Genomic DNA, 21,362 nt, shown 5'->3' with positions numbered 1-21,362 from the left:
AAGCAGGGAACCTGGGGCCAGCAGCTAGTCCCTAGTCTCCTCGTGGGGGTATTCGGTTAACTTTTTAAAGTATCCACCTATGTATCATTTCAACCAGGCTTTAGATTGTTGTGGAAAACAATGAGAGGATGTAACAGAGAAAAACCGATGGAGCTTAAAAAAACTGGGTTGAGGCAAAAGTACGGAACGGAATGGGGTCAAGAACACAGTGCCATTTGCACAAGTTAAAAATACACGCACACCAACCAGCTGACAGGTTTTGCCAGAATCATAAGAACAGAAAGGGACACAGTAAAGCCATTAGAATGGTCCTTTGTGGGAGAGCAGAATAGGAAGAAAAGCGAATGAATGATGGATGAATGAATAAAGAAGTAAACAGGAGAGGGGCTGTGCACGCAGCATTAAACTTGAACTGAGGGTTAACGCAGCCTTCTGCTCCTGGCGGTCTCTCCCGCTCAGATTGGAAAAAAAAAAGCAAATTATAAGAGCAAATCTTTGGTGGCACTTCCTCTGTGGCAGGACAGTTAATTTTTCCAGCAACTCTCTGAACTGGGCTCCCCATCCTGTGGGTGGGGGAACTGAGACGTGGGAGCCTGTTCCCACAGGAATGTGGCTGCTCTGTGGGTCTGACGTGGCGTGCGGTGGGTTTGTCGTGGTGTGGGATGTGCCTCTCACGGTGTGCTGTGTGTTTGTGGGGTGTTTGGTGTGTCTCTCATGGTGTGCAGTGGGTCTGTCACTGTGCGCAGTGTGTCTGTCACTGTGTGCGGTGTGTCTGTCGCAGTGTGCAGTGTGTCTGTCGCAGTGTGCAGTGTGTCTGTCGCAGTGTGCAGTGTGTCTGTCGCAGTGTGCAGTGTGTCTGTCGCAGTGTGCAGTGTGTCTGTCGCAGTGTGCAGTGTGTCTGTCGCAGTGTGCAGTGTGTCTGTCGCAGTGTGCAGTGTGTCTGTCGCAGTGTGCAGTGTGTCTGTCGCAGTGTGCAGTGTGTCTGTCGCAGTGTGCAGTGTGTCTGTCGCAGTGTGCAGTGTGTCTGTCGCAGTGTGCAGTGTGTCTGTCGCAGTGTGCAGTGTGTCTGTCGCAGTGTGCAGTGTGTCTGTCGCAGTGTGCAGTGTGTCTGTCGCAGTGTGCAGTGTGTCTGTCGCAGTGTGCAGTGTGTCTGTCGCAGTGTGCAGTGTCTGTCACTGTGTCTGTCACTGTGTGCAGTGTCTGTCACTGTGTGCAGTGTATCTGTCGCAGTGTGCAGTGTGTCTCTGTGTGCAGTGTGTCTGTCGCAGTGTGCAGTGTCTGTCACTGTGTGCGGTGTCTGTCACTGTGTGCGGTGTGTCTGTCACTGTGTGCGGCGTGTCTGTCGCGGTGTGCAGTGTCTGTTGCGGTGTGCTGTGCGCAGTGTGCAGTGTCGGTGTGTCTCTCATGGTGTGCGGTGTGTCTGTCACTGTGTGCGGCGTGTCTGTCGCGGTGTGCAGTGTCTGTTGCGGTGTGCTGTGTGTTTGTGGGGTGATCGGTGTGTCTCTCATGGTGTGTGGTGTGTCTGTCATGGTGTGTCTGTCACGGTGTGTCATGTGTTTGTGGGGTGTTCGGTGTGTCTCTCATGGTGTGCGGTGTGTCTGTCACTGTGTGCGGCGTGTCTGTCACTGTGTGCGGCGTGTCTGTCGCGGTGTGCAGTGTCTGTTGCGGTGTGCTGTGTGTGTGTGGGGTGTTCGGTGTGTCTCTCATGGTGTGTGGTGTGTCGTCTGTCACAGTGTGTGGTGTGTCTGTCACTGTGTGCTGTGTGTTTGTGGGGTGTTCGGTGTGTCTCTCATGGTGTGCGGTGTGTCTGTCACAGTGTGTGGTGTGTCTGTCGCAGTGTGCAGTGAGTCTGTCACTGTGTGCTGTGTATTTGTGGGGTGTTCGGTGTGTCTGTCACTGTGTGCTGTGTGTTTGTGGGGTGTTCGGTGTGTCTGTCACTGTGTGCGGTGTGTCTGTCGCAGTGTGCAGTGTGTCTGTCGCAGTGTGCAGTGTGTCTGTCGCAGTGTGCGGTGTGTCTGTCATAGTGTGTGGTGTGTCTGTCATGGTGTGGCTGTCACGGTGTGTCGTGTGTTGGTGGGGTGTGCGGTGTGTCTCTCATGGTGTGTGGTGTGTCTGTCACGGTGTGTGGTGTGTCGGGGAGCCTGTCTCAGGCCCCAGTTTCCTCCTCGGAGACTGAGAGCTGCCTGTGCTTCCTGGGAGGACCGGCTGCTTTAGTACCCAGCCTGGGGCTCTGCCCCGGAGCCCCCAGTGAGTCTGTCCTGGCAGCGAGGTACCTTTTTTGGGTTGTTCTTCTCGACCACGCCGTCCCGGTCTGCGTCCACATCCAGGGAGAGCTCTGGGGACAGACACACGGGTGAGTTGCTGAGCTGCCGGGCAGGGTGGGCAGGGACAGGGTGGGGCAGGGGCAGGGTGGGGCAGGGACAGTGGGATGAGGGCGTAGCTCACCATTTGCTCCGTCCTTGGAAGGAGGGCCTTGCTGTGGGCATCTCATCCAACCCCCTGCCTCACACCCCTGCCTGCTTACGGCTCGGAGAGGTGTGGTCAGCAAGGTCTGGATCTCCCACCAGTCAACGCTGGGTGGTGGGTGGGGTGAGCCTTACTGTACAGATCTGGGAGCCTCGGTCCAGGGAGGCCAGATTCTGCCCAGGGTCACACAGTGGCACTAGCGGAACTGGGGTACCCACTGCGGTTGGTCTGATTTGAAGTTCTTATTTTGAAAACTGTCATAGGATTCTTGCACTGCCTTCCCCAGCCTGGCCAGGGCATGTGTGCACAGGTGTGTCTGAGCGTGTGTATCTCTCCCAGAATTCTCAGTGGCCCAGATCTCACCTTCACAAACTGAGGGCTTTAGTTTGGGAGGGAAACTGGGTCTCTGACCCTCTCAGTCTGAGGGTGCTCGAGAGGCCAGGCTGTGAGACAGAGGGTCCCGGGAGGGGTCCCTATTTCTCCTTCCTCTTGGGGACCTTTGTGGGGACAGGCTTCATGGAACCTGTGTGGGGCAGTGACATGAACCCAAGAGGCAGCATCAGACAGTGCTGGGTTCGAACTCCGGTTCTCTGCTTATAAGCTGTGTGACTTTGGCCAGATTCAACAGCCTCTCTGGTCCCCAGTTTCTTTACCTGCAGAATGGGGCCCTTTCCAGTCAGAGGAGTTGCATTAATTGCAATAGTATGACTGAATAAATAAGTATGCTTATTTAAATTCAAATAGGCACCACGGACATTTTGAGTCGGACACTTCTGTGTGGAGGGTTGTTCTGTGCACGGGGATGTTTAGCAGTCTCCCTGCCCTCTGCGCCCTGGGTGTCAGTGACAGCCCCCAGCGTGACAACCAGAATGGCTTCAGCTATCGCTGAATGTCCCTGCGAGGCAAAATGCATCAGAGACTAGCAGGGCGGGGCAGGGGAATTGTTGGGAAGGTGATGGGAGCATCACACAGAACGAGATGAGCGGGATCCAGGCCCGGGAACTGCCCAGAGGGCTCGGCCTCACGCTGGGCATGACTTGGACTGCGATGGGAGTTGGGTGGAATGGATGGATTCCTGGTGAGTCCCCTTGGCAGGCATGCCCTCTCCCTGGCCTGGGTGGGGCGGAGGGTCCTGGCTCGGGAAGGCACTGATGTCAGCCCTCCTCCGGTGGCTCACCCCGAGCTGGGGATTATGTTCACGTCTTCCCTTTGCTCACAGTTCGATTCCCTCCCACCCTCGAACGGGGCTTTTCTCGGGGGAGAAGGAGGCCGTGGGAGGGGCGGCTTTCACGGCACCTGGTCCTTGGGAGAGGGGCACTCCAGTGGCCCCATGTCAGCAGCCTGTTAGATACTGTAAGGCAGAGTTTTATACACTTCTGCCGTTGGCTCCATTCCCTCAGCAGGTCACGGGTGAGCATCTGGGTCCAGACCCCACATTGGGTCCAGAGCCCTATGGATGGGCCATTGGGTACAGGGCCTGCTCTCAAGGAGTCCCAGTCCTATGGGATGCACAGTGTTGTTCCCGTTTTAGAGGTGAGCAAACCGAGACTCAGAGGTGTCCCCTGCCAGAAATCGGGGAGGCTGGGGCAGGCTAAGGACTTTAGGGAGAAAGCGGGAAAGCCAGAACCACCTGCTGCTGACCGAGAGGCTGCAGGCTCAGGTGGAGGAACTCTATTGATTTTGGCTCCCGGACCTTCAGGAACTTTCCAGCTGGACGCACCCCACGGACACTCCTCCCTGGGAACCGCCGCAGACCTGCCTCCCGAAGGAGTCGCTCTCTTTGCTTTTGAAGATAATAATCTCTCAGGCGTATAGTTCCCTCTGGCAGCGGCAGGCACTTCCCATGCACGCTCTCCCTTCGAGCCGCCCACACAGATGAGGAAACCGAGGCAGCAGCGGGGAAGTGACGGGAAGTCCCCAGAGAGTGCAGAGCCAGGCGTCCCGCTTGGGCCCCTGGATGCAGACCCCAGCCCTGGGCTGTTCCCTCCACGGATCCCGGCTGCTCTCTGCCCTGGGCTGCCTCCCAAGGTCAAGGCCGCCTTCCCACACCTGACCTGCTCCCCTGAAGGTCATCCCCGGAGGAGTTGGCTCCTGGGTGTGTCCCTGAGATCCAGGATAAAGCACTTCATTGTGCTTTACTTCGCTAGGATTTCTTACGCTGAAAAATTTTATGACTCTGTGCACATCACGCACAAGACACCGAACAGTCCCGAATACCTTCGAAAGCAGCGGTTCTCAACCTTCCTCATGCCGCGACCCTTTCATACAGTTCCTCATGTTGTGGTGACCCCCAACCATAAAATTATTTGCGTTGCTATTTCATAATTTTGCTACTGTTATGAATCGTCATGTAAATATCTGATATGCAGGATGTATTTTCTGTTACAAATGACCCACAGGTTGAGAACCACTGCACTAAGGCCATATTTGGATTATTTACAGAACAGTGAAAACATTTCTGGGACAAGGTTTACCAGCTAGCCAGGCCAGGTGTAAATTCCCACTGGGTGGTGTTGGAATTACCCCCCCAAAACACTCAGTGAGTGAGAAAGTTCTCATTGTCAATTTCTTTCAAGGAATTAAGTCAATAATGATCCTTTCGATATGAGTGGAACTTTATCCATTTTAAAGCCCTTTCATATTTGATTCTTACAACACCCTTGGAAAGAGCCAGAATAGGAACGCTCCCCTCTACCACCACCTCCCCACCCCCAACAGCTACCAGGTGAGGACATGGGCTCAGACAGATGTGCGGACAGAGGACAGTTCCTCCCCTTCCATCTGGTGAGCTCCCCCTCACCTTCCACGTCTCCTTCACGTCTCCCACTTCCTGTGCGCAATGGTTGGTTTTATGCGTCAACTTGGCTGAATGACAGCCCCCAGTTATTCAATCAAACATGAATGTAGGGGTATCTGAGAGGGGTGACTTTCAGTAGAGATGAGCTTCGATAATCTGGGTGGGCCTCACACGGTCAGCTGAATGGCCTTAGAGCAGCGGTTCTCACCTTCCCAATGCTGCGACCCGTTAATACAGTTCCTCATGTTGTGGTGACCCTAACCAACCACAAAATTATTTTCATTGCTACTGCATAACTGTCATGTTGCTACTGTTATGAATCGTCATGCAAATATCTGATATGCAGGATGTATTTTCATGGTTACAGATTGAACATAATTAAAGCATAGTGATTCATCACAAAAACAATATGTAATTATATAGGTGTTTTCCGATGGTCTTAGGCGACCCCTGTGAAAGGGTCGTTCGACCCCCAAAGGTGTCGCGACCCACAGGTTGAGAACCGCTGTTCTAAAGAAACACAGCTGTCCCCCGGCAGGCCCATCCCCGCACCTGCCTGAAGCAGCCTCCACACACTAAATACGATGCTCATTGCTCTTTCTTGACTTATGAAACTCGGGGAGGTTTCACTGGCTTCCCGTTATGCAACCCATTACGTAATTGGGCTTCTATGCCACCCACCTTCCAACCGCCCACTGCGCATTTTCTGTCTCATGACCCATGAGCCGTCTCCAAATTCAGCTGCGATGGCCTTCTCGCCCCTCCCCCTCCCTCGGGATCCCCTCCAAGCTACAAGCCATCCCTGCAGGACTTCTCCCCATCAACCTTTCTCCCAGTGTCCAATTTAACGAGATTCCAAGGGGATGATCCTCGTGGGGTCGTGACCTCTGCCCGTCTGGGATGGCAATGCCTCCCTGGGGAGGAAGGAGGGCGAGGACATGTGTCTGAGGGTCTAGGGGCTCTAGACATTCCCCAGAGGCTCCGAGTCCTACCTCGGCTCCTGGGAATAGCCCCAAGGTGTCAGGTGGCGCCTGGGGTGTGGGGCAGATGAACGGAAAATGCCAAATTGGCTTTTAGGCAGTCTGCCTGAGTGAGAATCTAGACACTGAAGCCTTAGCTCTGACAGAGAGCCACAGGCATTTTGGTGGGCAGCCAGCCCCATGGGCAGCGGCGGGGCGCCTGGCTTTCTCGCCCTCACGGGCAGCCTGGGGTGTGGTGGGGAAGGAGGTCTCTGTCCCCCTCAGCCATCCTAGGCGCTGGGAAGGGGGCGTGAGGAATGAGGTCCTCAGGTGGATGCTAAAAGTTGTCACGGCTCTGGTCGGTGTACGGCTCCCGTTGCCAGGACAACAGCAAGGAGGTTGAGACTCTCACCTCTCTCCTCCCACCCCCACCTTCTCCCTCAAGAGGAGAGTTTTGCACATCAGTCCTAACTGGAGTCTGGAAGGTCCTCAGGGATCAATGAGCTCAGACCCCTCTTTTTAAAAAAAACTTCCACCAAGGATATGTTCATTGATTAGAGAGAGAGAGAAATATGAATGTTAGAGAGAAACATCAATTGGTTGCCTCTCAGAGGACGAGGGATCAAACCCACAACTTAGGTATGAGCCCTGACCAGGAATCAAGCCTTTAACCTTGTGGTGTACGGGACGATGCTCCAACCAACTGAGCCACACCGGCCAGGTCTCAACCCCCTCATGTTATAGCCTAAAAAATGTGAGGCCTAGAGGAGGTGGGCAACTTGTCAAGGTCACACAGCAAGTCCTTGGCAGGCCTGAGACCAAGACCTAGAACCTGATTTGGCCAAGGGCACTGTGGGTTTGCTCCTAAATTCCAAGAGGAAGACTGAGGGCAGTAAGGTTCTTCAACTTCACCCAGGCAGAGAGAAGGTGTAGCCACTCCAAGAGGAAGGGGGAAAAGGAAAGAGAGCATTGCCTGAGCACCTACTCCACACCAGGCTCTTTGCACACTCATCCCACCGAATCCTTGCAAGCAATGTGCAAGACTGCACTGCGAGCCCATTTTGCAGATGAGGAAACTGAGGCCCAGAGGGGTGACGGTCACCATGGACGGGAGGGGACAGAGCCAGTACTTACACTTAGTTCTGACTACTTTGGTCCAGAATTCTTTCTGCTCAGGACAAAACGGGTGAGACAGACTCGGATATGCCCTTGGGAGACAACCCCCCCACTTGGGGTTGATCCTGCCTCTGAGGTGCTGCCCCCAAGTGATTACTCAGGATGTGGGGCTCAAGCACACCTGGGTAGATGCTCGAGAGAAGACAAGACCTGGAAAGGCAGAGAGACCAAATTCTCGCCAGTCCCTGGCGGAACAGGAGACGGTTCAGTGAGGTGCGTTTTCCATAAAGCTTTATTGCTGCAATGCTGGTGACTCTTTCCTGCTGGGATCATACCTGCCTACGTTTTAGGTGTTCATCTGTTGAAATGATGGTGATCATTGATGACAAATTATTAATGTCTTTTTTTTGGGCCAACCATCAAAGATGCCAGTCTTATTTATTTATTTTTGGTGTGTGGGGGTGGTGGTGGGCATTTTACTGGCCCGGACTGGCAGCTGTCAGGGGAGGGGGGTTGGGAGCTGGGGAAAAAGTGAAGGGATTAAGCAAAAAAAGAAAAACACTTCCATGCCCTGGCTGGGTTGGCTCAGTGGATAGAGCGTCGGCCTGTGGACTAAAGGGTCCCGGGTTCGATTCTGGTCAAGGGCACGTACCTCCATTGCAGGCTCCATTCTTGGCCCTGGTCGGGGCGCGTGTGGGAGGCAACCAATCGATGTGTCTCTCTCACATCGATGTTTCTCTCTCTGTCTCTCCCCCTCCCTTCCACTCTAAAAATCAATGGAAAAATATCCTTGGGTGAGGATTAACAACAACAACAAAAATAATTGCCCAGTGAAACCACAACCTCAGAATGTCAGAAGGACGAGCCTGGCCGTCCACCCTGGGCGTGTTTGGTATCTTCTGGGGCGCCAGCACAAGCTTTGCCATCTTTTGGGGCGAGGGAAGTCCTGCCATCTATCCCGAGTCTGCCTTGCTTGGGTGAAGTCTTGCTAGTGCTGCAGCCAGGCTCTGGGATCACCTCACTTCACAGGCCTCCGGCCGCTGCCCCTCCTGCCTACGTCCTCAGGTGTCCATCTCTGAGGGTTTCGGTTTCCTCGGGGCGGTCATCCGAGACAACCTGGGGGCTATGCGTGCATGCGAGGTCCACCCCCGTGCCTGCCCTCAGTTGCAGCTTGGTAAGCTCTAGTTTCCATCTCTCTAGGACCCTGAGGTTGTCCTGAGGACCCCACCCCAGGCTGGGCACCCCCTTGGTGTAGGAGGGACAGGGTGACCGGCACCCAAGCCCTTTGGGAATAAGCTGAGAAGCAGAAGACACTGCCGTCGAGCCCATTTTGGCAGCTAAAAGCACGGGCTGGAGGAGGAGGGGCTGGCCTGGGAACTGGATGTTTTCTTTCGGGGGGGGGGGTGGTGAGCTCAAGAGTGGGGGGGGGGATGGAGGCGGGGGTGTGTGTTCCAAGACCCCTGGAGAATACGAGGTAATGGAAAAGACTTGGCTTTCACAAACCACTTCCCAGGTGTGTGGCCTCAGGCAAGTTTTTGTTTATTTTACTTGTCAAGAGCCTTGGTTTTCTCATCTGTGAAATGGGGACAACAGCAGTGTCTATTCTTGGAACAGTGGTAAGACCACTAAGATCATGACAGTAAGGCATCAAGTATTAGAGCCTGGCACACAGTAGGTGCTTAATGAATGTCAGGTGTTTCTCCTCCTCCTCTCCCTCAAAGCCCCCAGCACGGTCCTGAACACAGAGTAGGTGTTCACTAAATGGAAGACACCGGTATCTCTCTTAAAGTACTCAGCACGAAGTCAACACTCAACAGCCGGCAGTTCCCTCCCCAACCCCCCGCCATGTAGCGCCTGTCAATGTTAAACCAAGGCTGGATGGGCAAATCATCCCCTGAAATATAATCACAGCGTATGATTTTTAAAATTTAAAAATACACATAATTAACATCCTGACTGCAGAAGCGTTGGAGGACAGAAGGTTCAGAAGACCACGCCTCTGGGCCTTGCTGAGCCAGGCTGGGCTCCACCCAGGACAGGGGATTGCTGTGCAGTGGGGAAAGCCTGGGAGGGAATCATCCTGAGTTCTGAACTCAACCTGCCACCGAGTTGCTGTGTGACTATGAGTGAGTCCCCTAACCTCTCTGGGCCTCACTGCCCTCATGAGTTACATGAAGGGCTTGAATGAAGTGAGTTAAGGACCCAGGCTGCATCTCTGGGTCCAGGGAGGACCCCCCCGCCATGTAGCACCTGTCAATGTTAAACCAAGGCTGGATGGGCAAATCATCCCCTGAAATATAATCACAGTGTATGATTTTAAAAATTTAAAAATACACATAATTAACATCCTAACTGCAGAAGAGTTGGAGGACGGAAGGTTCAGAAGACCACACCTCTGGGCCTTGCTGAGCCAGGCTGGGCTCCACCCAGGACAGGGGATTGCTGTGCAGTGGGGAAAACCTGGGAGGGAATCATCCTGAGTTCTGAACTCAACCTGCCACCGAGTTGCTGTGTGACTATGAGTGAGTCCCCTAACCTCTCTGGGCCTCACTGCCCTCATGAGTTACATGAAGGGCTTGAACGAGGTGAGGTAAGGACCCAGGCTGCATCTCTGGGTCCAGGGAGGGTAAAGGAGTAGCTAGATTGTCAAGGACAGCACAGACTGTGGGCAGGCCATCGCCCTCACTATGAGAGGCAAGCCCTTCTCCAGGCTGCAGGGGAGGGGGTGGGGGGAGGAACAGGTTTCTCCTCCCCTGTGATCCAGAGAGCCTGGGACAGGGACCCTGACTTTGGGGTGAGTTGCTGGCAGGACACCCCCCACGCTAGTAGAGAAGGGCCTGGGCACCGCTCCTCGGTCCTGCATTATTCAGAGGAAGCTCTGAGTGCCAGGCCTGCAGCATTGACAGCAGCCCACGTGCTGCTGAGAAGGGCGGCATGCCAGGCCCTGGGATGAGGCTCCCAAGCCAGAGCCTTGTCCACTCACCGATAGCTGTAAGGAAGAGCCCAGCCTGGTCGATGGGGCTGTTTCCCTCCTCCTCATAGTAGCTGACAGTGACCTTGGTAGGGAGGGCGTGCAGTGGGGGGGAGAGAAGAACAGAAATCTCTTATCGCAGGCAGGAAACTCTACAGTGACCACCCTCCCTGCCTTTCAGCTCACAGCTCGTCAAGCCAGCTTTTCCCACACATCTGGACCCTCTCCTCCAGGAAGCACTCCTGGGTTGGTGGGCTGCTTCCCCCAGATTATCAAACTAGATAGGGGCTTCCCATCCTCTCAGAGTGCATCCAGGGTGCTGACTGCCCACCTGTGCCCCCTGATATATCCTGCTGCCTGCGGGGTCCCCACATCTGCAACCAGGGGCAGGGCTGAGGTGGTTTCCCTTGGAAAAGGCCCAGCCCCATCACTGCCATGGGGCACATGAAGTTCATAACTAGAGAACCCAGTGAGCAGAGTCTGGTCTTGGCTTTACCACCTGGGCAAATCACTTGGTGGCCTGGGCACCCAGCGGCCCATTTTATACATGACCAAAACAAGGACATCTGTGGCTGTCACTCCCAATGATTCTAATATGCCATCACTCAGCAGCCCGCAATTTTAACCTTCCACGAAGCTGTCATCCCCTGGTCAACACGGAGCTGTCTCCTGCAGCAGCCACTCGCCGCAGGCGGCTATCGAGCATTCTAAATGCGGCAAGTCCGGATGGAGATGTGCTGTATGTGTGAAACGCACACCAGATCTAGACTTGGGATAAAAGTAGAGTGTAAGCTACCTCACCAATGTTTTCTATGCTGATACCATGCCGAAACGATAATATTTTGGTATGTGTAGTTAAGTAAAATATATTGTTAAAATTAAGTCCACCTGTTTCTTTTTCTCCTTTCATGTGGCTCCTAGGAAATGGAAAATGACACGTGTGGCTTGCACCTGTTTCTATGGGACAGCTCTGGTCTAGCCCAGTGGTCGGTAAACTGCGGATCGGCAAACCGCGGCTCGCAAGCCACATGCGGCTCTTTGGCCCCTTGAGTGTGGCTCTTCCCGAGCCACGGTTTGCCGACCACAGGTCTAGCCTGTCTTGATTCCAGCGCGGCCCCTGGCTCTCCTGACCCGGGGGGGGCGGGTGGACTTCCCCAGCCGGGGTACCTTGTCGCTGCTGGCCTCGGTGCTGGCCTGGCTCATGCTGAGCCGAAGCGTGGTGCTGGGCGAGAGAGGCCAGCGCTGCTTGCCGTTGGTGGCCACCTCCTCGGCCTGCCCGTCACACACCACCTCCACCCGCACGTGCTCCGAGCGCTTCAGGCTGAAGGTCTGGGCCCCCGCTGGGGCTGCGCTGCAGGGAGAGAGGAAAGCACGTTAGGTGGGTGCCGGGGGCAGGTGGGACGGGAGGCTCAGGAGGAGACTCCTGGAGGCTGCAGGGACCTTTGAGGTTGTCTGGCCTGGGGGACTCCAAAGGACCCAGCTATATTGCAAATGCCTGTGGTGAAGAAGGCACTTGTTAAAGTATAGATTCCCGGGCCAATCTTGTAACTACTGAGTCAGAATGTTTGAGGGCAGGGGGCCTGGGAATCTGAATTCTCAGCAAGCTTCCTGATGCTTCCGATGGGCACCCAGCTGTGGGGGCTCTGTGGCACCGCAGGGCGGATGTCTGAGGCTCAGGCGAGGAGTGAATTCGCTTCCAAGGCAGCACTAAGCCTAGACCCTGTCTTCCACCCTCCCATCCGGTATGTGAGCTGGAGGCCAGGAGAACTCAGATGAAGGCCGGGGGGGTGGGAGGTCATCCAAGTGCTGGGTTTGCACAGGGATGGAGCCTGGAATGCGGGCCCTGCAGGGGCAGGAGTGAGCTGGCTTTGCCACAGAGACCCCTCTTTCCTGCTGCAGCTTCCACAGCTCCGAGTCCCCTCCTCTGAGTCACTCCTTGGGGTTCCAGAGTGGTTTTCTATTGAGAGGAAAATACTTGGAATTTCTTGAAAAGCCATCAAGATTTCAGGGCAGGAAACAAACAGGTTTGATCCAGTTGCCATGGACTGAATGTTTGTGTCCCCACCAAATTCACATATCAAAGCCCTAAGCCCCAATGCGATTGTATTTGAAGATGGACGTTTAGAACATACTTAAGGTTAAATGAAGTCATGAGAGTGAGGGTCTTCTTATAGAATTGGTCGCCTTTTAAGAGGAGGAGGGAGAGATTTCTCCATGCGCATGAGAAGGGCCATGTTAGCACACAGTGAGAAGGCGGCTGGCTATAAGCCAGGAAGAGAGTCCTCCCCAGAACCTGAGGGTGCTGGCACCCTGTTCTCAGACTTCCAGCCCCAGAACTGTGAGAATATGAATTTCTGCTTTTTAGGCCACCCAGCCATGGTATTTTGTTACAGCAGCGCAAGCTGCCTAAGACACTAGCTTAAGGGGCGGTAACAGGAAGGACAAAGAGGCTAGGCAAGAAAGGTGCCTAAGGCTGATGGTTTTGCTAAATCCAGTTTATGGTCTGAAGGTTCCCAAAGGTCAAAGAGGGCTCAGAGGGATTTAAGTGGAATTCTCATGGGATTTGGGACTAAGACATACGAACACGTGTCTGCCTCAAGGGCGTATCTGCTATTTTGAGGGTCTGGTGTTCCTGGTACCAGAATAGTTCTCCACTATGGGCTGGGCATTAGAATCATCAGGGGTTCTGTTGAAATCCTCAGGGTTTATTTTAAGGCTACAGACCTATGGATCCCATCCCTGGAGAGTCTGGCTGGCAGGGCTGAGGTGTGGCTGGGGCGGCTGAAGGTGTGAACAGTGGCCAGGGTTGAATGAGAGGTTTAGACCAATGGCTCTCGAAGTTCAGCAGCAGCAGCCGCACCTGGAGGGCTTGCCAAGACACTGACTGCTGGGCCCCTCCTCTGAGTATCGGATTCAGTAGGTCTGGGGTGAGGCCTGAGAATATGCACTTCCACCGTGTTTTCAGGACCTGCTGGTGCTGCTGGCCCAGTGGCTAGAGTTTGGGAGCCCCTGGTCTAGATGTTCAGCAGTGCCGTCTGGTGGGTAGAGCTCTGGGTGGCCACTGTGGTGAGCGTTAATCTGCAGAAGCCACCATGCAGGGCCTCTGTGACCCGGGCCCGTCGATAGGGGCTCCTGGCAGGAGAGAAGTGGGCAAGGATCCGGCAGCTCATACTCATCGCTGGGAAAGGAGCTCCCTAAGGAACCGCAAGGCCCCTTAAATTCTTGTCCATCTACCCTCTAAATTCCCAGTCTATCGTGGGAACACTGGGCTGAGCTGAGGCTGGACGCCTGTTGGCCAGGTGTGGGTACACGTGTAAGATGCTTTTAGGCGGCACGCGGATGGGCATTTTAAAAGATGCATGTATCTATTAAATGTGTTATCTTTTTAAGGCAATCGACAAAGGCTTGCTACGTATGGCAATGACATAAGATCTCCATTTAAAACAAAGTTAGAAGAAAACTGTGAGTCAATTCAAAGAAAACTGTTAATAGCACTATAGGTGCAATATGGTTTTGCTAAAAATCACAAGAGCTTGGGCAATCGTGGGCTCAGTCCTGGGAAATATTCCTCGAGTGCCAGTCCCTGCTGTGACCACCAACTTCCTGGGTGGCCTGGAGCAAGGTGCTTCTCCTCTCTCTGATTCATCAAGTGCGAATTGAGTGAATGGGACCAGGTCTAGGGCTAAGGTCCGAGGTTCTGAAAAGCTGGGGTTCCCTCTGCTGGATTCCCCACTTTAACTAGAGCCAGTTATTCCACCTGGCGTTATATGTTGGGTTTCCGCATACAATTCTATTTTGAAAAAAACGCTTTATAAACTCGCAGGGCAGGAGGTTGGTTTCGGACCCAGACTGGCAACAGTTAGTGCTGTAAGTGATGCTTCCTGATGCCTTCTTTCCTTCCTCCCGGCCAGGGAGACGCTGGGGGAGGCCCAGAGGCGCAGGGGGTTAACGCCTGGCCCACACTAAAGCTCCAGGGCCCCACACCCTCCTACTATCCAGCACCAGCCCTGCTCGGAGCTGAGCAAACAGCTATTCTTGGAGCAGCCCTGGCAGAAGCAACAAAGGCGCCCATTGTCTCAGGCGATCCTGTTGGCTGCCTCCCTTCCCAGAAGAACCTCTCAGAATCCCCCCCAGAAACCCGAGAGCCAGGGGCAATGGGCGCCTCTGCTGTCCCTGGGGGCTGCAGGGAGGCGCCCAGGACAGTATCCAGGGCAAGAGAGTGGGGGCGTTGGAGGTGGCTGTGATCTCCTGCTTATGGGATAGCAGCAAAGATAAGGATAGTGTGGACAGAAGGACCGGCTGCCACGTCCTGGGACCGCCTCTACTCTGCCCACCACTGTATCCCAGCACCCAGCACGTGGCCATAGTCACTATAGACTTTGGGAATAAATGAATGGATGAAGCCACCCTTCTTGGCTTCCCAAACTCTGCAACTGGAGTGACTCAAAAAAAAAAAAAAAAAGATACCAGGTCCCTCGCCTGCTGGAAATGATGCAGAGGCGCCCCAGTGCCGACCCGTACAATAAAACCCAGACTCTTTAGCCTGGAATTCACTCAGTGGCATTTCACCACTACGTCTCAGCTTGCCTCTCCAGACTCATTTTCTGCAACTCCTTCCAACCTCTCCACTGCCTGCACCGCTCCATCTCACCGTGCTTTTTGCATACGCTGTTCCTTCTCCCTGCAATACTTCTCCCTGAATTCTCTGCCTGGCAACGGTCCCTCCCTACTTGAAGACACAATTTAGTGGGTTTGTCCCCATGTTTATTTTCCCCGGTGGCTGTTAGCTCTTTGGAGATAGGGGCTGTCTTTCCTTTTGTTTCAGCATCTGGCCTAGTGCAGGCATGAAGTAAACAGAAATATTTGCTGCAGGAAGGGCTGGAAGAGGAGGGCTTGCTTATGCCGTTAGTCATTCACGCCACATGTGTTTATTGAGCACTTACTATGTGCCAGGTACAGTTCTAGGTGCTGGGAGCAGATTGACAAAAAACATTTCCTAGACGCGTGGAGCATATATTCTAGTGGAAGAGAAAGACTTTCAATGAATTACACAATTGCTTGTGTGTTTACAGCTGTGGTCATTGCTATAAAGGAGACGTATGGTGTGCCTGAGGCCCTGACCGGGGAGTCAAGGAAGGGTTCCTGGAGGAAGTGGCATTTGAGCTAAGATCTACACTTTCCCCTCTGAAGGAATGACAAGAATGAATAGACCAGTGTTTCTTAATCTGAGCATGTGTCAGCATGCCCCGGAGGACCTGTTAAGATATAGGTTGGTGGCCAACCCCAGGGCTTCTGACTCAGCTGGGCTGGGGCCTGAGGAACTGCATTTCTTCCCCTCCTCCAGTGTCACTGCTGAACACTGGACAAACAGAATTGTATGTATGTGAAGTGTCCGACGTGATGATTTGAGACACACGTATGCTGTGAATAAGAACAGGCTAACAAGCTCCCAGGAGAGGCGGGTGCTGCTGGTCTGGGGGCCACAGCCTGAGAACCACTGACTGGGACAGAGCGAGGAGAGCAAGCAGGGCCGACATTTCCAAGCAGCCAGGACAGCAGGGCGAGGGTTTGAAAAGGATGTTTGTCTAGCACGTGGGAGAAGTTGGAAGGAGGTCTGTGAGTTTGGAGTTGGTGAGCCGGGGGAGGGGAGGAGTGGGGGGAGAGGGCCAGGTCATGGCGAGGAGCTGGCCTTTCTCCTGAGAGCATGAACGCTTCAAAGCGGGGGTGGCAATTGTTTCTGCGCTGCAGGCAGGTGGCCCAGGGTGCAGGGTGGGGAACAGATTTCAGGAGAGCGACACTGGGATGAGGGAAACAGCGAGAAGGCCACTGCAGCTGTCCAGGTGAGCGATGGTGGTGGTCTGGGACCAGGTGGTGGCCATGGAAATGGAGATAAATGGCTGGCTGGTTGGTGCCAAAGGATCTTGGAGCAAGTCTGGAAAGCAGGGTCAGACGTAGAAAAGGGATGTTCACTGAGCCCACCCCAAGGAATTCTGGGCTTTCTGACTTAACATCTGCCTAGCTTCACAGCTGCCGGGAGCTACCCAGTCTCGGTGGCTTCACCCAGTCAGTGGTCAGGGTCACCGTGTGGCCTTGCAGGCTGGGGTAGCTCTCTCAGCCCCAGGCTTGGGCATGGCATGCCTGCTCTTCGCTGGTGTCTGGCTCTCAGCTTGTCCACCTGCCCTGAGCCTCATTAACACCAACTAGCTCAGCTGCACAGTGACCCCAGCTCCTGGCAGCCTGAGCGTGGCGTCCTGTCCTCAGGTCTCTGCAGGAGGTCTGAGGGGGTTGTGGGTGCCAGCCTGGCATGCAACCCCAGGTGAGCCCCCTCAAGGTGAGGGGCTGGGGAGGGAGGCAAGGCCTCGGTACTGGCAAGGTGGTGGCTGGGTTTGAGGTGGGTGGCTGCTTCTAGACAGGAATTGGAGGCAACCAGGACGTCTGCCTTCAGCCAGCCTCCCTCTCTGCTTGGTAACCTCAGCAGCCTCTGTCTAGGCACTGGTGCCTCCTGCTGCCCTGGGCCCTCTCCTTAGGGAAGAAACAATGTACTCTATGGTCACTGTCTCCCCAGACACCGTTGATGACTCCCCACTGCCTACAGAACAAAGTCCATCGCCTGAGCCTGGCATTCAAAACCCTGGTCTGAGCTTCCTGACTCTCCAGCTCTATCTTCCAGGACACTTGAACTCTGCCCTTTTGGCCCTGATGTGTCCCACGTTTCCTGCTGGGTACCCCTGCGTCTGCATAGCATGTCCTGGTCACACTGTGAACACCTGTCCCTTCTGCATCCTGGTTGCCACCTCTTCCGGGAAGTCTTCCCTGATCCATCAGCCAGGACTCATCTTTCCCTCCCTTTGCTGGTGCCTCAAACAACACTTAAATGCTCAGCATTTCTCTCTCATGAGCATTATGAACTCTTTGAGGCCAGATCTCATTATTATTTGATTTAATAATATATAATGAACCCAATACTAACTCATGATAGCTACTTATGAGTATTTACCAGGTTCCAGGAACTGTTCCAGCCCCTGGGCCCACATGATATCAGTCCATCCTTTCGATAACCCCATGAAGCCAGTAATAATGTCATCCCATTTTACAGATGAGCGTGTTGAGGCCCACAGAGGGGAACCCCTTGACCTAAGTCTCAGGGCCAGTAATGGCAGAAGGTGAGGTCAGCTCTAGGTCTGGCTGCTCCCTTCCTGAGAGAGGGTCTCTAAAGGTCCTCCAGGAAGGGACACCCGGTGGGGGGCGGGGTGAGTGGCAAGCCTGGCTCAGGAGAGCGTCAAATGAGAAGCTCTTCGGAGCCTCTAGAGCAGTGGTTCTCAACCTTCTGGCCCTTTAAATACAGTTCCTCATGTTGTGACCCAACCTAAAATTATTTTCGTTGCTACTTCATAACTGTAATGTTGCTACTGTTATGAATCTTAATGTAAATATCTGATATGCAGGATGGTCTTAGGCGACCCCTGTGAAAGGGTCGTTCGACCGCCAAAGGGATCGCGACCCACAGGTTGAGAACCGCTGCTCTAGAGCCCCCTTACTTATTTCTCATGTGGGGGTCAGAGGCCCAGAAAGGGGACAGCAAAGGCTGGCTTCTGCCCTGGGCTCTTGGGTTAATGACTGAGGCTTGAACTAGTCAAAATTCCTGGGCAGAGGGTCTGGCATGGCTGGGCAGGAGAGAGCTGCCTCTGAAAACCGGCCTCCGCCGAAGTGTAGCAGGTGCGCCTGTCCAGCTGGGGGGTGGGCACCAGGGTGAGCCCCTGCTACAGTGCTCCCATCATGACTCCGGGCCCCGTGGGCAGGAAGGAAAGGCTCTTGGGGACCCCAGCTGTGCAGGGGGCTGTGGGCTCGACCCACAGGGTGCCCGGTCCTCCTGGGGACCTCACCGCTCTCTGAGAATGAGCTTGACACCTGAGCCTGGAGCAGCTCCTGGCAGGGCCTCCTGTTCAGGGTTGAGAGCTCTGGGTGCTGTTGTGATTTATGGGGCCGCCTGACTTGGCCTGATTCCCCTGCCCATCATTCTCTCAGGAGCAGGTGCTGCTCTGGCCAAGGTCGGCCACATGCCCCGACTTTCCACGGGCCCACCCAGCGGAGTCTGTCCCTTGCAGTCGGGGTGAAGAGCTCAGCCCAATGACAAGCCAGTCCACACACATCAGACTGCACATCGTTTGTTCGTTCATTCATTCATTCATTCACTCAACTAAGAAGCTCTTCATTGACTTAGGGGCTGGAGGGGCACGGGAACCAGCAGGGCAGTGAGCATGGAGGGGGGACACACCTAAAGCACAAGTCCCCAAAGGCAGACACTGGCAGTGCAGTCAGGGGCCTGGGTTCTGTGCTGCCACCATTGTCAGCTGTGTCATCTTGGACAAACATTCCTTACCTCAGTTTCCCTGACTATAAGAGGGGGCAATAATAGCACTAACTCCTTAAGTTGTTATGAAGCTTAAACACATGTAAATTATTAAATATGAATAAGATGACTATGCAAGGTGCTGAGAAGGCTGCCTGGTTCAAAGAGGTGTTAACTAAATGTTAGCTAGGCATGTGCAGTAAGTAAGAAGATCTGCAAAGAAAAACCCACAGTAGTGAGGTAGAGACTGCCTGGGGCTCGGGGAAGGGCACCGTGACATGCTGGTGGAGGTGACACTGAGCTGAGACGTGGTGGGTAGATGTCAGGCTGGCAGGGGTCTGGAGGACGGTGCTCCAGGCAGAGGGAACAGCACCTGCAAGGCCCTGCAGTGGGAGTGAACTTGGTGCACTCCAGGGCTCACAGCGTCCCAAAGCCAATGTGGCCGGAGCGGAGTTTGTGTGGGAGAGTTGGCAGGAGAAAAATCAGTGAGGCAGGGCCTGGACTCTATGGGGAGGGGAGACCACGGCACCCCAAGTCCCCATCGCTTCAGACCGGATCTCAGACCCTCCCTGGCCTTTGTCCTAAGGGTACTTTCTAAACACACCAACCAAGAGCCAGAGAGAGGAAGTCTGGGAGTGAGATGGGGACGGGATACAAATCGCACTCTTCCTGGCTTCCCCAGCATTTTACTGTGCCAACGTCTAGGAACTTCTGCCCTGGCACCCTCTTTCCATCTTCTGCCAGAGAGTGAGGGGCAAGGCCCCACTGAGAAAGTGACTGATCAGCCTGTGCCTTGGGGTTTCCTGGGGAAGAGGGCAGGGATCACCTCCTACCTCCTACCTCATGGGCTCATCCTGAGGTCAAATGTAACCAGACGACTGCCCTGCAGGGGCAAGAGACAACTGTTCACACCTACTCTGCCATGGAGCTCCTGCAGGGTCAGGGCACAGCCCCTGGCCTCTCCCCACCAGGGACTGGGGGTAGCTGCCCAGTCGGGAACCCTGAGCCTGCACTGTTCAGTACAGTGGCCACCAGCGACAGGTGGCTGTGGAGCATCTGAGATGCGGCTACCACACTGAGACATGACGCGACACGACGCGCTGGAAGAAGCGAGGGAAGGACAGGAGGAGCCGTCTCCCTGGTGGTTTGTGGGTCAGTGGGAGAGCCGGGCAGCGTGTGACCCGCCGTCACTTTACTCCAAGGCTGCCCTTTCTCCAGTCTCTCCAGGCTCCACGGGTGTCCCTGGCTCCCGCTCAGGAAAGCATCACTCACCAGAGATGGTGACACCAACCTGGGACACCACTCCCTTCGCGCCCCCTCTCCCGCTTCAAGACACAACCAGAGGGGACTCGGGCCAGGCCCAGTGAAGAAGCGACGGCCAGGTAAAGAGACCATGGGGAGGGGGCGTGCGGGGATTGGGTGGACAAGGCATGCGCGGGCCAGACTGCGATAAGTGCACGTGAGAGCAGGGAAGGAACTGGCAAGTATCTTCAACGACTATCTCAACGTACATCGCCACAAAAAGAATCGCACTTCCCTCTTTCTGTGCATCTGCTCAGAGCTTGCGGAAACGAGCACTTGGAATGTGGCTGGGTTGGGGCATTCGTCCCCAAAGGGGCCAGTTTTGCTGGGAGAGGGTGGGTGGGATATAGGGTCTGCTGGGGATGAGGAAGGTGAGGGCCCTGCTGTGTGTGTATCTCAGGAAAGGGGGGCCCAGGGCCCTTGGGAAAGGGCGTGGGAGCTAAGGCCTGTTCCCTTATGTCTGTGACTCAGAAGGAGTGAGGAGTCAGGATACCAGTCCCTAACTAACTGGGCCCAGGGTCCACCAGGCCTTGCCCTTTGGGGTCTCCTTGGATACCCTGGGCGGGCAGCACCTGGGGATTTAAGTCAGGACCTTTGTCTGGGTCTGGGGGGACGCAGTTGGAAGGGGAGGGTCGAAAGCAGATGGGTGAGATCTCTGGGGGCAGAGGGATCATGGCCTGGGCAGAGGGTGGAAGAGACACTGGCTGAGAGGGTCATCCAGTTCACCCTGCTAGTTTTAGGGTCACACAGGATACAGTGGAGGTTGAGTATGAGTTCGAGTCAGACAGAGCTGGACCTGAGTCCCAAGTGAGGTTGGGCAAATGGCTTCATCTCTTTGAGCCTCACTCTCCTCATCTACAAAATGGGTTGATCCCAGCAGGACCTTCAGGTCTATGGGGAGGAAGGTGGCAGATAATGCATTTGGTTCATAAGAGCTTACTCATATCCTCTGCTGTTATTAGTACCAACAGGAGCTCTTACCACTACAGAAATAGGAGTAACAATAGTAGTTACAGCCCAGCCTCTTAAGTTCCTGAAGGGGCTTCTTTTATTTCTTTTTTTTAAAAAATATATTTTATTGATCTTTTACAGAGAGGAAGGGAGAGGGATAGAGAGTTAGAAACATCGATGAGAGAGAAGCATCGATCAGCTGCCTCCTGCACACCCCCTACTGGGGATGTGCCCGCAACCCAGGTACATGCCCTTGACCGGAATCGAACCTGGGACCCTTCAGTCCCCAGGCCGACGCTCTATCCAGAGAGCCAAACCAGCTAGGGCAAGGGGCTTCTTTTCTGATCGTCACAACGGGGGACTGCTACTGGCATCTCGGGGTCAGATGCCAGGGATGCTGCCAACACATCCTACGATGCACAGGACAGTCCCTACAACAACGAAGTCTCT

General features: G+C 54.5%; 1 protein-coding gene across 1 annotated transcript in view; it reads right to left on the bottom strand.

Moving 5' to 3' along the window:
- Positions 1-21,362, bottom strand: part of PADI2 (peptidyl arginine deiminase, type II) — a 115,022-nt gene that overhangs the window by 36,248 nt on the left and 57,412 nt on the right. The window contains exons 2-4 of the mRNA XM_006766774.2: positions 11,477-11,660; positions 10,322-10,394; positions 2,274-2,335 (exon numbers count right to left, since the gene is read on the bottom strand). Of these exons, the coding sequence (XP_006766837.1) occupies positions 2,274-2,335; positions 10,322-10,394; positions 11,477-11,660 (319 nt within the window). The remainder of the gene's footprint in view (positions 1-2,273; positions 2,336-10,321; positions 10,395-11,476; positions 11,661-21,362) is intronic.

Source organism: Myotis davidii, unplaced genomic scaffold (genome assembly GCF_000327345.1).
Source record: "Myotis davidii unplaced genomic scaffold, ASM32734v1 scaffold299, whole genome shotgun sequence".
NCBI lineage: Eukaryota > Metazoa > Chordata > Mammalia > Chiroptera > Vespertilionidae > Myotis > Myotis davidii.
Note: the sequence above shows the minus strand (reverse complement) of the source record. Positions and strands in the feature narration are given on the sequence as shown.